This window comes from Tauraco erythrolophus, chromosome 20 (assembly GCF_009769465.1).
Source record: "Tauraco erythrolophus isolate bTauEry1 chromosome 20, bTauEry1.pri, whole genome shotgun sequence".
NCBI classification, from domain to species: domain Eukaryota; kingdom Metazoa; phylum Chordata; class Aves; order Musophagiformes; family Musophagidae; genus Tauraco; species Tauraco erythrolophus.
The window spans coordinates 12,672,411-12,688,528 of record NC_141484.1 but is presented as its reverse complement, the minus strand read 5'-3'; the positions used below and the strand labels follow the sequence as shown (position 1 = coordinate 12,688,528).

The window sequence follows — 16,118 nt, the reverse complement described above, 5'->3', positions numbered from 1 at the left end:
GTCACTGACCGATACCACCGTTTGTCTTCGGGCGAAATGCCCTGGGAGAGAGGTGCGCTCATGCTCCTTTTGCTCTAATTTCAGGTATATTAAAATTGGGGACAAGGAGTGTGACTTCAACCCTGCTTTCCGTCTCATCCTCCACACAAAGCTGGCGAACCCTCATTTCCAACCCGAGCTGCAGGCACAGTGCACCCTCATCAACTTCACCGTCACGCAAGACGGCTTGGAGGACCAGCTGCTCGCGGCGGTGGTCAACATGGAGAGGCCTGACTTGGAAGGGCTTAAGGTCCGTAGCTGGGAGTTTACACCAGGAGCAAGTATAAATAAACCCAATAACATTAGTAATAACAATAAATAATAATTGTCATAATTTAAAAAATAGCATTTTATGTGCGAGATTGCTGAGCTCATCATAAAATCAGGAGATTTCCCTTAAATGACAAACAGCGAGGAATTTTTTTCTTCAGTCTTTTGTTTTCTCGGTATTTTGGAAACACTTGAACTGCAATTTCAAGTTTTTTCTCCAAAACTTTGGGTAAGAATCTCTTTCTTTTCCTACCCCTCTTGGAAACGGAAAGTGAGATTTTCATTATACAAGTTTTTTTCTAGGCTTCACAGATTTAACTTTGGAGGTAGGAATAATCTCACTTAATTTGAAGCATTGATGGTATAGGATTCCCCCTGTAAATATTGTGAGGCTGGTAATGAAATTTTTCAGTTCTGGGTCTTGTTTGACCTCTCAGGCTTCAGTTTCAAGATAATTTTTAAAAGAAAATCCTTTGTTCTAATGGCACATTTAACAATGTAACAAATATGTATAATCCTAAATATTTGCTGAGAGTGGGAATACATTTAGGACACACGTTCAGCCAGGCCAGGCCAGTTTTGTGCTAATCTTTTCATTTAATGAGGTTCTAAAGGACGTTGGCTGTGCAGCCTTAATGATGCATGTAGTTTTAACCAGGCTCATGTGTTAACGAGCCAAAAGATGGCATCCAAAATACATAATGAGCTCATTTAACGTGCGAGCCACGGCTGTCTCGCTGCGACCGCCACAGACCCAAAGCCTCTTGGTCAGGCACCCCTGGCACATGCCCGGTGCCGGGTCGCCAACGGGCCAACAGCCGCTTTGCTTTGCTGGTTTGCGCTCAGGGGGTTCGTCGGGGTGACCACGATCAGCAGGGTGGTGTCACTAACGGCCGTTGTGCGAAGGATCGTTCCCAGTAGCCTCAGCAGCATCACTGTTGGTGCTTGTCACGATAAGAAAGACAAATTCAGTCTCGTGCGCGGTCGACAAAGCCACAGTCAGGTTCGGAAAATTGGGAACTCAAAATCAGCAGCGCTTCCCTCCCGCGCTGAGAAAGAACCTTATCACCACAGCAAGATAATACCAGAGTCCACTACCTCTGCTTTCCCTCTCGTCCGCTTCCCTCCTGCTGCAGTCCTGCTGCCCCAGCAGATATCAGGGAGGAGAAAACCACTCTGATGTTCAAGATGTTCTGCTGGATGGGGAATAGTCAGCCAAAAAAATCACTTCCCTGCTGGGATAAAAGCAAAGACTTGGCTCCTTAGGCATGGTAAAGGGGACTGGCACCGGGCATGGTTGCGCTGACCGCTGTGGGTGACTGCTGGCCTGGGGCTCAGTACCTTCTTCTGCCCCTGGTCTATCTACTGATGTGAAAAAAGCCACTAGAGCTGTTGTCTGATAGCTGAGGGGAGCTCCCTGAAAACACACATGTGAATCTTTGGATTACTCAAAGGAGAGACCACTTCTCCAGTTGTGCTTTAATCCATCCTCTCTACCCTGGAACAAAAAGGTTTGGTGTCTGGGGAAGGTTTAGGGCTCTGGCTTGCGGGCAGGTGGAGGTGACTGCTACAGCACCACAAAGTAGTTACTGAGCTCAAAATCTTGTTATGGGCAAAGATGGAACACCCCTTACATGTAGAGCCCAGAATTTATTGTTAATAACCTAATCAAAATTCATCAAGTGACTATTATTAATCCGATTATGATAACACTAACATTTTTAAAATGTTTCCTCAACACAGTCTGTCTCCATAATCTTTTTCTTCATGTATTCCCAGTTATGCAGCCTTTCTCTTCCTTCTTTTCCTTGAAGCCGTCTGTGACTCAGAGGATTGCGCTGCCGTTACAACGGGTGTTCAGAGTCTGAGAGCACTTTTGCACTCTGCCATATTTTGGTTCTAGAGACAGGTCAGTCTGTCCAGAAGAGCTACGTGCTCTGACTGTAAGTTAAAGCCAGGCTAAACTGGATTAAGGCAGTGGTGACCTGGTTGTGAGACAATCACAGCTAAGGAGAAGCTGAAACCAGTTTCGGCCAAGGCAAGCAAGGCCAAGTCCTGAGAGCTTCCCTCTGGTCTCATGTGCAATTTCCTTTTGCGTGGTTCGTCCACCTGCTGGTGGCACTGCCTGTGGTCCACATAATCTTACCAAGGCTGGTTTCAAGCATCTCCCCCATCACCAGACTTCACTGCTTGGTCTGAAATGTCTCAAACTGCATTTGCCTCAAATTTGTTGTCTGTTTAGTGCTGAGAGCTGCCTTAGGAAGAATATTTTGGCAGCTGTGTCCCAAGCCATATGTGGATATGCCATGAGTTGAAGTCCTGCCTTGCTGATTCAGGAGATAAAGTGAGTGTGAAAGTCCCTGCACGTTTGGGCTCTGATGGACAGTGTTGAGGTTCTTCAGGAAAGAAGGTGCTCTGCAGGAGTGGACTGAAAATACAGGGATATTCTTTTTTATTCTTTTTTTTTTCTCTAGTTTATGATGTTAAAATAATACAATAAAACCAACAGAAAGGACAAGGAGAGGAAGGTGACTACTGTGGCCAAGCAAAGAAGGGGTTGCTAGTGATTCCTGCAAAACTGGCCTGTAGCTTAGATGAACATCCTTTTTTTTTTTTTCTTTTTTTTTTTTTTTTAATGGAACAAACTTTTGAAGGCTCTCAGACTAACCTGTTTCCCAGAAGTCGAGCTGTTGTATATCAACTGTGAAACAACAGATGATGAGTTCAGCTGCAGAAATAAGAAATGATAGAAAGATTCTTTGATAAGAAAACAATAACATGACAAAGCTGCAACGGATGCAGGCTGTTGTGAGGAATGCAGCATCGTGTGCACTGCTAAGGGTGTGTTTCAGGAATTGCGTGGTGATTGCAAGCTATTGGAGGAAAAATCACACACATCCTCATTAGAAACTCCAGGGCTTACAGTCCATGGTCTGGAATAACAGCTTGCAAACTGTCATTTTTCGAGGCATGCCATGCTTGAACGACAGGAATGCACAAAATTAGCCGTGTTAGTTTTCTGTTTCCAGACTTGTGAAATATTTACCACCATGGGCAAACTCTGGTGTGTAATGCCTACACAACAGGCCTTTAAAACCTTTACAAATGTATAGCTGAAACACCAACCACAGGCCTGCTTCGGTGCACTCTCTGCTGAGTACTTGGCTTGGCATTAACGTGGAAGGAGTGTGTGAGCAGCAAGTATGTGAAATTCCAGCCCAAATATTGAAAGATGACTTATTAATGAAAGAGTTAATCTGCTTGAAAATCTCTGGCAGCAGAGCAAATACTGCGGGCTCCCTTGTATGTTGTGGGTTTGGAAGAGACATTTAGAGTTATGTTTCCTATTTCTGGGGCTCTTCCACACCTTGAAGATGGTTGGAAGGTGTGGGGATGTTCTCCAAAAGCTGTCTTTGGAACATTAAATCACTTGACTTATGACATTTAATCTGCCATGTTTCAGTCGCCGTGGCCCAGAACTTGTCTCAATTTCACGTGCACCACGTCTGCTACTTCATGATGCTGGCTGCTTTTTGCAGGGCTATAAACCACTTTTTTTTTTGCAAACTACCTGAATTTCTTGGTTGTGTCACTTATGTACAGCCTGAGGATTTAACACTGTGTATCACTCAGCAGTGTTTTGTGTACCAGGCTGTTGGCGATTGACTTCAGTTATGTAGAGAATAGTCACCAGGCTTGTATCTTAGCAGCATCCACATCAGACACGCAGCTTTTCCACAGGATGTTTTCTGTGATAACGCTAAAAATAGGTGTTCACAATAGGATCTTACAGTGAAATGACAGAATATACCTGAAATGCAGGAAAGATGTCATTTCCCTGAGCAAACACACAGAACAGGGCAATCACATTTCGTGGGAGAAAGCCTGTTCTGGAGGATCAGTTCAAAAAGAAGCCAGATGAGAGTCTTTTTTTCCACCATGAGCAGTGTTAGTGACTGGTATTTCTACAGAAGAGAGGGAAATGGAACAAGTGTCTGGGGAGAAAGGAGGGGGAATTTCACAGAAACTGGAAGAATTTGCACTATAATTGTGAAGATCTGCCCCGGAGACAAGATGGTTGTTCCCAGTCTGTATCTGCTTGGCCATCTTTGTGCTGAGTTTGCAAATTCTTTGGCAGGAGGACGTTGTCTTTGCATGTACAGCTTCTAGCACAGTAAGCCACTGGTCCCAGTGAGATCTCGAGACCAGAAAGGAAATGGGAGCAGCAACCAAATGAGGCTGTGACTTTGCCCTCAGTTCTGAGCCTGAGATGCGTTGTGCTCATCTCTGGACCCAGGTGACCTTGCTGTTGTTTTTGCCATCAGGTTTTAACCCCGTGGTCCTCATTGCTGGTGTGACTGGTGTTGGTGTGTAGTGGCAAGTGCAGAGGTTCATGAGGAGGGGTGGGAAGCAGCTGGGACTATCCAGGATGACTTGATCCCAACAAGTAGCTACTTCTAAGATGGAGATACAGGATGGAGATCCATTGAGATGGCGGATGGAGATCTTTTCCTCTTGATTCATTTCCAGCATTTTAATACATTCCTAGTGAAAGGGCTCAGTTCTCCTGGTGCTTTCTGTGCTGTTCAAGGTTTCTCTGAGTTGATGACTTGTTGGATATAGAGCGATCCCCGGAGCTCTGCCCCTACTCAGGAGTCACAGAGGCAGGAGTAAGCAGTGTCACACTATGGCAATTGCCAGTTATAAGCCTGTTCCCATGTGAAGGTGGTTAATTCTTACTTTACCATGTGTTTTATGGTGAAAACTTTCTGAATTTATTATTTGCAGTCGGATCTCACAAAGCAACAGAATGGATTCAAAATCACCTTGAAAACGTTAGAGGACAACTTGCTCTCTCGGCTGTCATCAGCATCTGGGAACTTCCTGGAAGACACAGCGTTGGTGGAGAACTTGGAGATCACTAAACAGACAGCTGCAGAAATTGAAGAGAAGGTAAAAAGACAGTGATAGCCTAGGGAAAAGCATGTGTGTGATGTTATCTTTAAGGATTTCTGGGTGGAGCTAACTTCTTTACTCTGCCCATCTCTGCCCCTTCTGCTGAGCAGAGAATAGAAAGTGGTATAAATCGAAGTGCTCTCCATTCTGGGCAGCTTCAGGCCGTTTAGTTCTTGGGAGCTTTTGTATGTTAAATGGCCTATTTAAGACCAAGAGAAAACGTCAGTGCCTGGTGTAAAGACAATAAAATTTACACACTGTGTCAAGGCAGCTTCAAACTGTTCCATCGTAATCCTGAATACATCGCGCTTCCTCAATTAAGCCAGATTTTAGTACTGACTGGGGACTGGAGTCTGTTGAGTTTGTGATCTCAAGTAAATCTGCAAGAACTTGGGTATTTCATACCCTTCCATTCCCTAGAGTGTAAATCAGCAGTTGTATTAGCTGGGCAGTGTCAGCATTGCCACCTGCTTAGTCCACCTTGCTGGCTCAATGGGGTTAGTTAAATGCAAAGTGGTTTTCCCCTTCCACTGAGGGAGCTTGAGGAGCGTGGTTGTCATTCCTGGATTGTGATAGGACTCTTGTATGGCCATTCTCAACTGCTTCCCTCCACAGTCCTCCCACCTCACAGCCCACACTTGTCATCCTCCAGCCCACTGGCCCATGCTGCCTGGATAAGTACTGGGGTCAGACTGGAACTGCCTCTCACTTCCCAGCACTGTAGCCCCAGTGATCAAGGAACTAAGTGATTCTCCACATAAAATTGGAATTATTTCTGCTAGCCATTTGTGGTACATCAGCTGCATTCAGCTCCCTAAGAAGGGTTTGCTTGAACCCCCAAAGGGGATGTCAAAGGGATGTTTTGACCTGGCAAGCCTGGCATCTCCCTCTTGAAGGAGGTGTTCTTGAAGTGCTTCAATTTCTGAACAAGTTGTGGTTGTAAAACTGGTCACTGCCAGCTCTGTGGCAACAGGGATGAATTTCGGAGTTTGCACCTGGTTTTTGAGTTTGATACCCACATGGAAAACCATCTCAGGTCCCTGTTAGAGGTCTGCTTCTCAAGTCATCCCTTTCTCTTTTCTTGGTCTGTCTACCCAAAGAAAAATATTTAGCCAATATTTTCCTTCCTATGGAGGTCCTCCCTGCTCTATTTATGGAAAGCAACTGTCTTCCCCACCTCTGGATTTTATTTTACTAGATTTATTAAACTTTTTGAAGACGAGTTATCTAAAAGTTGGTTGTCTAAGTCTAAGCTAGGCTCTGGGCTCCCTTTATTGTCAATGGAGAGACATGGGTGCTGCCAGAAAGGGGCTCACCTGATGTAGACAGGTGATTCCTGGCCCCTGTGGATGCTCATTTCTGCAGCATCCGTTGCAGCTGCACTTTGGGGAACTCAGATATTACAGCCCATCGCTGCTCTTGGGGATGTGCAGACAGGGTAATCCCACAGATCCCAACACGTGTTGGTTGCACACAACAGATTAAGGCTCAGCCTGTGCTTTATTGGGAAGGTTTGATGTGGCCCAGCCAGATGTGCTCACACCAGCTCAGGTCATGGCACAGGGACACCCAGTGACCTGCGTTTTGGTGGGGGCTGTGTCAAGCCTCGCTGGCTTGTACAACACGTGCTGAGCCCTTTTCTGCCATGTCCCCATGGCATGGTGTGCTGAGCTAGCTGGATCAGCACTGGCTCGGCAGCGTGTGGCTGTGTTGCAAGACATGACTGTACATAGCCAGAGCCTAAAATAATCCCCAGGAGGCTGGAGGATGTCACTTTATGCTGCTGAAGTGGAATGAAAGAATGAACAGGACTGAGACGATAATGGAGTGATGTATCTGCCAAAAGGATTTTCACCATGTCCATCACAGCAGCTATGCAGACACCTGGCCAGCAAGGCAGGGGTGCATTAAATGCTGGTGAAGAAAGGCAGAAAATAGCCGTTATAAATGAGCATTTCTCAGCCTTGGGGGGAAGCTGCCTCTAGATCAGCACTAAGTCTGTTCAGCCCTGTGTTATTAATGACCTGCACAGGAGGGGGACAATTAGCAGGAGAAACTCATTGATGAGAAAAGCAATTCCACTTAGGAAAGAGCAGGGATCCTAGAGAGAAGCCTGGAGGGGGCTCAGGAAAATAGAGGATTGGGCAACAGGGTGGTAAATGCAGTTAAATAGAGAATATGCCAGAGGAGGGGGGATGCTGGGAGCGGGCGGCTCAAGCCTGGCTGCGCCGGGGTTCAGAGGGTGGAGGCTGGTCCCTGCGGTGGTCTCATGCGGGTTGGCCCGACGTCATTGTGGCAGACGTCAGCCCTCCCCTGGGCTGCACAAAGATGTTTTCACAGGAATTTTGTTCTGTGTTTTCCTCCCAGGTCCAGGAGTCTAAGGTGGCAGAAGCCAAGATTAACGAGGCCAGAGAGCACTACAGGCCTGCCGCCGCGCGGGCATCTCTGCTGTACTTCACCATGAACGACCTCCATGCCATCCATCCCATGTACCAGTTCTCTCTGAAGGTACTGTCCCCGTGAGCCTCGGGCCGTGCCATGGCTGCAGGAGGCAGTGCTGCCTCTTCTTCCTCTTACTGAGTTTCAAAGTCATTGTCTTGGGGATATTTGAACTCCCAGGCAAAAAGATGATCTAACCTAAACCATTCTGCTGGTTTGGTTTTATGGGAAACTTTCCTGTAATTTATTTCTTTGTGTGGCTGCTCAACATACATTACTCCTATCTCGTGTTGCGATAATGTCTAATGCTTTTTGGGAAAGAGTTGTCCAAAACTCGCTGCACTGAGAGGAGCACGTTCATCTCTGCCCCCGGTGGAAGGAGCAGAATTTCAGCAGCACCTGCAAAGACCCAGTGAGGAGTGGTCTGAATGCCAAGAGGCTCCTCTGTGTTGAGTACTGAGTGTGGGCCAGGGTCTCTATTTGACTCCAAATTTGCAAGTCAGCCCACTGCAGGTGGTCAAATTGGGATCAGGTTAGATGAGCCTTAATCAGCTTTTCTTTCTTTTGCTTGGGTTCTTTCTAAGTGGCTGAAGACTTGTGGAAAGACGCACTCTGACTTAGCGATGCGTTAATATCCTTTATTGCTAAAAATCCAGGTAGTTTCCTTGCAAAGCAGAACCTTACGAGCCATTTGTTCTTCATTCCATATTCATGGCCTTGGCCTCCAGAACAAGATGAGTAATGGGTTTAAAGGATATCATCTGGGGAAAGAGCCAACAAAGTACTTTTTTCTATGCATTTTATATATTTATACACAGAGATTTTGCTCAGCATTTGGAGTCACTTGCTCCATCATTTAATCTTTTCTTTATATTTACATCAGTTCTGTATCTGTGATGTCATCAGGGTCGTGATGCCTGTGCAGATATTTCAGAAGTTAACAGGAACTGACACAGCCCTTAACGATTATCTTAGACCTTCATATTGAAACAGGACTGACTTCCTAAATGACACAGTATTAAAACATTGAGCAACCTGGTGTAGTGGAGGGTGTCCCTGCCCATGGCAGAGGGGTTGGAACTAGATGATCTTTGAGGTCCCTTCCAACCCAAACCGTTCTGTGATTCTATGATCCTCATTACCCTCTAAACACAGTCCTGTCCCATTGTGACCACATCACCAGGGATTTATTGCCACCTTCTGTGCAAAAGGCAAGTCATTCCTGCTTCCATCTCTACAACACAAGAAGGGTCCCAAGCAGCTGAGCTTTCAGGAGCTTGGCTGCTTCCTACGCTGCATTTACAAAAGCCTTTCACCTGGAGAACATTTCCAACATGACGGGTTGGTTTCAATGCAATTATTACTACTCAGTGGTGTGGCTGAGCCGTCTCACTTGCTATGTGACAGCAGAGTGCAGTGGGAAGCCAGTAGCTTTTGTGGGAATGAGAGCATGGCCATGTTTTCCAAGTTTCTTGACTATCTCTAAGACACCAGTGCTTCCTTTTGTGGCAGGTGTGAATAGCCTGAGACTCCACTTGCCACAACGGAGGAGCTAAATCTTTAGAATGAAATATATGACTGGTGATGAATTCATAGTTCATATCTTTGCATCATGTTTAGGTGTCACTGTATCAATTGTTTTCTGTTCTTTGACTGGTGAGAAGTGAAGTTTCTTCCAAGCTGTCCCCTCTGCTTTTGGAGCTGCCTAGGCAGGAGTCCCTTCTCTCTGAGCTCTGCATGTGTTGCCCAAGACACTGGGGAAGTCTTGGATCCTGAGCAGCTTCTAAGGACTTGCTGCAGTAAAAATGAACGTGCAGACAATCCCTTGCCTTGGCAGGGTGGTCTTATTGGGTCTGGCCAGTAGAGACCCAAGGGCGTTTCGGGGTATTTATGGAAGAGCTCCAGCTGTAATGTTTTAATAAAGGGAAGACCTTGTTTTATCATAGAAGGAAGGTATTTTGGGGGATGGAGGGTTAAATGAGATGGCATCCTAGTCTAGAACTTATTCCAAACAGTTTCTTACCTTGACAAGTGACCTGGAAAAAGTAATTGAGAAGGGAATACAATATTTTGATCCTCATCCACAAAGAAGCTTTTCTTTTTGATATCTACTACTCGTGCTGAAATAATTTTACCAGGAAAATGTACAGAATATCTTTTGTGCCAGGGTGCCCTTTGAAAGATTCATTCCTTACACATACATAATAGATACAAGAGTTCTAAGGTTTCACCTTTAATCTACGTCTTTTGTATTTTGTTTGTTTTATGTTTTCCAGTTAACATTAGCAACGTGTATAAATACATAGGAAATTATTGGATGAAATGGTTTTATCTAATAAATTTTGATGACAGATCATAAAACATTGTGTAAAGATGCACAGAGATGATTTTAAAATACTTACCACACAGCTAGAAGCCCATTATAAATTAGAGCACACAAGATTTATATGCGACTCTGCAGCATGTTTTAGCACAATTTAAAGAAATGTAAGCAGGAAAATCCGTTCTGCAATTATTTAATAATGCAGTAGGTATCAACGTTACTTTAAATTGTTGAGGCATCGTTTTTCCTTTGTAGAACTCTAAAAATAACACTGCCAACACAGTCATGCCTTGTCCAGTTGGTGCTATTAATTTGTATTGGCCTGGTCATTTCCTATTAGCTGGCTCCCAGTGTATGGAGGCTTTGCATTGCTAATCAGGATTTAGGCTTTTTTTTCTTTCTCTTTTTCCAGTTGCATTTGATAATTTGCTAATAGGTTTTCTTCGGATGGCTCTGAAAGTTTTTTTGTCTTTTCTCATTTAGATCAGAAATGTTGTTCCAAGAATCTTTAGTATCTTACATAAGAGCATCATTCTTGAGGCATGCACCCATCCCCGAGAGGGTTTTACTGACTGGTTAATCCAGTTTCCACAAGGTGAAGTCCTACCTGCCCTTCTCATCTAGCCCTTTGCTGAACCGAGACAGTAAAATACTCATTGGACTTTTTTTTTGCATTTCTGCTTTTTTCTAAGTTGAAACATTTGTGAAACGGGAGGTATGCTTTCCTCTGGGAACACCACTGTCTCTTGGCTCAACATTTGCAGAGAAAGTGGACTGTGTAATCCTGATGAGGGAACGTACTTGGTCAGAGAAATGTTTCCTATATCCATTGTGTCTTAATTCCATCAGCCAGTCTCTGCACTACTTTCTCAAGCCCAAGAGAGTGCAATGTCACAGGGTATGCCATCATTGCCTGGCTGTATGTTCCTGAAAATCAGCTAAAGGCAGATGGAGGGTCTGGTCTGTAAATGTTGTTCCCTTGCCTCCTGGAGCTGGTGGCCACACTGCTGGGCAAGATGGGAATGCTTTGTTTATGGCTCCAGAGATGAAGTGTCTGAGTTGGCTTCACTTATTGCAACACTTCAGGTGGTACCCAGGAGCGTGCAAAGAGCATCTAGAAACCATGGGTGTCTTTCTGTGTCTGCCCATCCAGGCGTTCAGCATCGTGTTTCAGAAAGCCATTGAGAGGGCACCTCCAGCTGAGAGCCTCACAGGGCGCGTGCTGAACCTCATCGACAGCATTACCTTCTCCGTGTTCCAGTACACAACCCGGGGGTTGTTTGAGTGTGATAAATTGACCTACACTGCTCAAGTTACCTTCCAGGTAAACACCACCGTTTCGTGCAATTTGTATGCAATGGTGTATTTTACAGACAAAGATACTGGCATGCAGAGAAAGCTCGAACTGTCGCAGCTGTGGCCTTCAGCATCAGAGCAGCAAATACAAGGGCTGGGGAACTGATTTTCTTCTCTGCCTCTCTTGCTGGTAACAGTCACAGATGCTGTGTTTGATTTGCATTATGCTGACAAGTGGTTTGAGAGAGTAATACCTGCTTGCAGCCCCTGAAAAACAGGGTAAAGTGAGCTGGTCTTGAAGGTTATTGGTTTTATCCAAAAGAAATGCGTGCTACGTAGTGTCTGTCTTTTGTCTAGTATGTTAGTAGAAGTTTTGGTCTCTGATCTGAGCAAGAAGACCTTTGTATGTCCCTACGCTGAAATCAAATTCAATCAATAAATAGCACTTGGCATGATATTGCAAAGTTATTGTGAAGTTTGTGCAGTGAATGGCTGTGTAAACGCCCTGACATGTAGAAGGCAGATATGAACCAAGTTGGAACCGCTCAAACACTGTGCAGGTCCAGTTAACCTGGATCCCGTGATTGTCAGGATTTTTTTTTTTAATTCTACTTAACAAATTCTATGTGTAAAAGGGAACGTATGTGTATATATATACACAGAGATATATATACATATATTAAAAAATTGACCTGAACAATATATTTAGTTAATAAATTGTCTGTGTGTAAAACATCAGCTTATATTTTGCAATGTCAGCCTTAATTGTGACCCAAAGGATCCCTAAATTTTCTAACACATATCTCTAAATAAAGTATTCAAGTAGCACACATTGTGTTTGGAACTACATTAAGCATTAAAAATAGTTAATGGGTCACTTTTAAGCTGCCAGGAAAACCAGTATCCCCAATTGCAGAGTGTGGAGGCAGCTGAGTGATGAGGCACAGGATTCACCCGCATAAAAAAGCAGTTGGCTCTTGAACTGGGTGGCTCATTACCATCAGTGGTGGAAGAGATGCCAGGCACACTTCAGATGCCCTTGCCCAGTAGGCAATAATGAGACACATTTAGGATCTGTGACAGGGAAATGACAAACTCACCACTCCAGCTCTGCTCTTTTTCCACCCAGAACTGGTGTTCAGGGTTTTGGAGATCTGTCTCTGAGATTTCCAAACTCTGGCAGTGCACATGGAGCAGTGGCTCCAGCTGGGTTCATGAACACGTGTGGCTTTCCAGAATTACCTTCAGCATTGCTCTGGCAGTCTTAGTCCTTGTGTTCCCAAAAGCCACTTGTTGGTGGTAAAAACATTTGCAACAGCTGACTGGCCCAGCTGCTCCCCAGTGTTTGGGACCCACTTATTCTCTTGATGTATGTACCGTAAGGTTTATGTGTGTGTGTGTGTGTTTGTTTTTCATTTTCAGTTTGATTTGGTTTTGTTTTCTGGGTTTTTTGGTTGGTTTGTTTTGTTTTGAACTTTCTCCACTTTCAAAGTGGAACAAGGTAGTGAGAGACGGTCAAGAGCTTGGTAGCATGCCAATATAAGGAAGAAATTTTTCACAATGGGGGTGGTGAGGCACTGGCACAGGTTGCCCAGAGAAGCTGTGGCTGCCCCATCCCTGGCAGTGTTCAAGGCCAGGCTGGATGAGGCTTTGGGCAACCTGGTGTAGTGGAGGGTGTCCCTGCCCATGGCAGGGGGGTTGGAACTGGATGGTCTTTGAGGTCCCTTCCAACCCAAACCATTCCATGATTCTATGCACTAGGGATGAATGCTTTGGTTCCTTTCAAGAAAGTTATCTGTTCTCTAGCTGCAAATATCAAGCACAGGGACCTGCAGTACACCCTGCAGTTTGTGTCTCTGCTGGAAGGGACTTCTCAACGTGCTATCTGTGAACCTGGATCACAGCCCTTGCTACATAGTTTTCCCAAACTTTGATCCTCTCATGTTGCCAATCTCCATACTCGTTCCTGGTCCTCTTTTGGGAGACCAAAGCACCTATATGGTATGTTTCATTACACCCCTCCAACATGGGGCACTGTGTACTTTTCAGCCACACATTTGGCAGCTACCTGAGTTATAATTAATAATTAATCTGCTGAGAATAATTAATCTGCTGGAGTATATTGGTGCTCAAGGATCTCTTGTTTGTTTGGAATTACAGATACTCCTGATGAGTAAAGAAATCAACACAGCAGAACTGGATTTCCTACTAAGATACCCAGCACAGACCAGAGTCACAAGCCCTGTGGAGTTCCTGTCTAATCACTCCTGGGGAGGAATCAAGGTATCTGCTTCACTTGAACTGTGAAATCAGCATCCCTTATCTCCTCTAAAAGCCCTTCAGTAGCCTTCAGGTTGGTCCTTGTAGCATTTGGTGAACAAAGTTCTGACCATACATACGAAGTAGCACAAAAATGCCACAGAAATAGAGAGTTCTGTAGATACAAGACTGACTTTGTGGGCTCCTCATGACTGTACCCCTGATGATCTGTGTGTCCCCAAGAAGGTGATTTTTCCCTCTGAAATTTAGGCTTCTCTCTGTAGGAAAGGAATAAGAGTATCCTCTGTTTTTTGTGATCATAAGTTGTAAAGGACATGGAGATCTTCAATGTATTTGGGAGGAGGTGGGAATTTAAGGTATATAAGATTATCTGCAGAGATGTGCTGGGGATAGAGGAGTGACAGCTGACAGACCTTCTGCAGGAAAATACAGTCATGGCAATGAGAAGGTCTAACAGCTGCCATGTGTTTGGAGTGAGAGGTGAGGAAGAGCATCTCAAAGAGATGTGAGTTAACCCATCTTCACTCCTATTTGTCAACAAATGCCAATTGTCTGGGATTTGGACTGGATTGAGGGTGTGGTTTGTTTTCTGGAAGGGGTCAAATGTTCAAGTTAGGCATGCTCATTCACACCTTGTTGGATCTGAGATTGTATTTTTTGTTTTAGTGTGGCTTCTGATCAGTCTCTGGCACTCGCTGTGATTTAAGAATCAGTTTTATTTATAGCATGCTGCCTTTCTGGGACATTTCTCTGGTGCTGTAAAGCAGGGAGAGAAGACATCCTGGTTGCGTTGGGATAGTTCTCAAATTTTTATCCAGGACATTGGGTTTTCCCTTTGTCTCCTTTCTACCATGCTGCACAGAGAACTTCTGTGGTTCCTGGAGGGCGACCAGACAAAATGTATTCATCCAGGCCTAAGACATTTCTGATATTGTTTTCATAGAATCACTGAATGATTTGAGTTGGAAGGGACCTTGAAGATCGTCTAGTTCCAACCCCCTGCCATGGGCAGGGACACCCTCCACTACACCAGGTTGCTCAAAGCCTCATCCAACCTGGCCTTGAACACTTCCAGGGATGGGGCAGCCACAGCTGCTCTGGACAACCTGTTCCAGTGCCTCACCACCCTCAGAGGGAAGAATTTCTTCCTTAGATCTAGTCAAAATCTCCCCTCTTTCAGTTTAAAGCCATTGCCCCTTGTCCTGTCACTACCTGCCCTTGTCCAAAGCCCCTCTCCAGCTTTCTTGTAGCCCCTTTAGGTACTGGAAGGCTGCTAGAAGGTCTCCCCAGAGCCTTCTCTTCTCCAGGCTGAACAATCCCAACTCTCTCAGCCTGTCTTCGTAGGACACATGCTCCAGCCCTTGGATCATCTTTGTGGCCTCCTCTGGACCCGCTCCAACAGCTCCCTGTCCTCCTTGTGTTGGGGACCCCAGAGCTGAACGCAGCACTGCAGGGGGGGTCTCATGAGAGCTGAGTAGAGGGACAGAATCCCCTCCCTTGACCTGCTGCCCACGCTGCTTTGGATGCAGCCCAGGACACGGTTGGCTTTCTGTGCTGCCAGTGCACATGGCTGACTCATGTTGACCTTCTCATGAACCAACACCTCCAAGTCCTTCTCCTCAGGGCTGCTCTCAATCCATTCTCCGCCCAGCCTGTACTTGTGCTTGGGATTGCCCCGACCCACGTGCAGGACCTTGCACTTGGCCTTGTTGAACTTCATGAGGTTCTCACAGGCCCACCTCTCCAGCCTGTCAAGGTCCCTCTGGATGGCCTCCCTTCCCTCCCACGTGTCCACTACACCGCACAACTTGATGTCATCTGCAAACTTGCTGAGGGTGCACTCGATCCCACTGTCCATGTTGCTGACAAAGATGTTAAACAGCACCGACCCCTGAGGAACACCGCTTGTCCCTGGTCTCCCCTTGGACATTGAGCTGTTGACTGCAACTCTTTGAGTGCGACCATCCAGCCAAATTTCCTGTTTGTATTGTTTTTTGGGGCTTTTGGAGTTTTGCAGGAGCCCTGGCTTATGGTGCCACATGCCTTTCTAGGCAAGAACCTGCAAGGCTGTGCTTCACTTGGCAAACACTGTCGTTTAAGGTAACACAGAGCTGGAGCTCTGAGTTGCAGGCTGCAGTTCAGAAGTCAAATGAAGCTGATGTTTCTAACCCAGGTCATCGTAACGATTTCAAATGGTAGCGTGGAACAATTCACGCCAGATGTGTCTTCTCTGACCAAGAGTTATCATCTCTGTCTCTTCACTGGCCTATCTCATTCTGTGCATGTACACGACCTAGATCATGTTGAAAATGTCACGATCGCATTTTCAGCCATAAAATAAGCTTGGAACGTCTCTCTGAACCAGACCTGTTCATCCTCTAAAAGGCATATTTCCATAATAATGGAGGAATTATAACAAATTCTACACTCTTTCTTTAATCATCTTTTGTTCAGCAGTGGCGTTTTGCTGCTTAGACAGCAGCAGCTTTATTTTTGTTTCTCCTTTGAAGACAAA

The 16,118-nt window shown here is 45.3% G+C and overlaps 1 protein-coding gene across 2 annotated transcripts in view; it reads left to right on the top strand.

Annotated features, from left to right (window-relative positions):
* The window catches only part of DNAH9 (dynein axonemal heavy chain 9), a 204,986-nt gene that overhangs the window by 128,051 nt on the left and 60,817 nt on the right, over positions 1–16,118 (top strand). For both annotated transcript variants that reach the window (XM_086624181.1, XM_086624182.1), the window contains exons 52-56: positions 85–289; positions 5,098–5,262; positions 7,633–7,773; positions 11,181–11,351; positions 13,484–13,606. In XM_086624181.1, the coding sequence (XP_086480307.1) occupies positions 85–289; positions 5,098–5,262; positions 7,633–7,773; positions 11,181–11,351; positions 13,484–13,606 (805 nt within the window). The remainder of the gene's footprint in view (positions 1–84; positions 290–5,097; positions 5,263–7,632; positions 7,774–11,180; positions 11,352–13,483; positions 13,607–16,118) is intronic.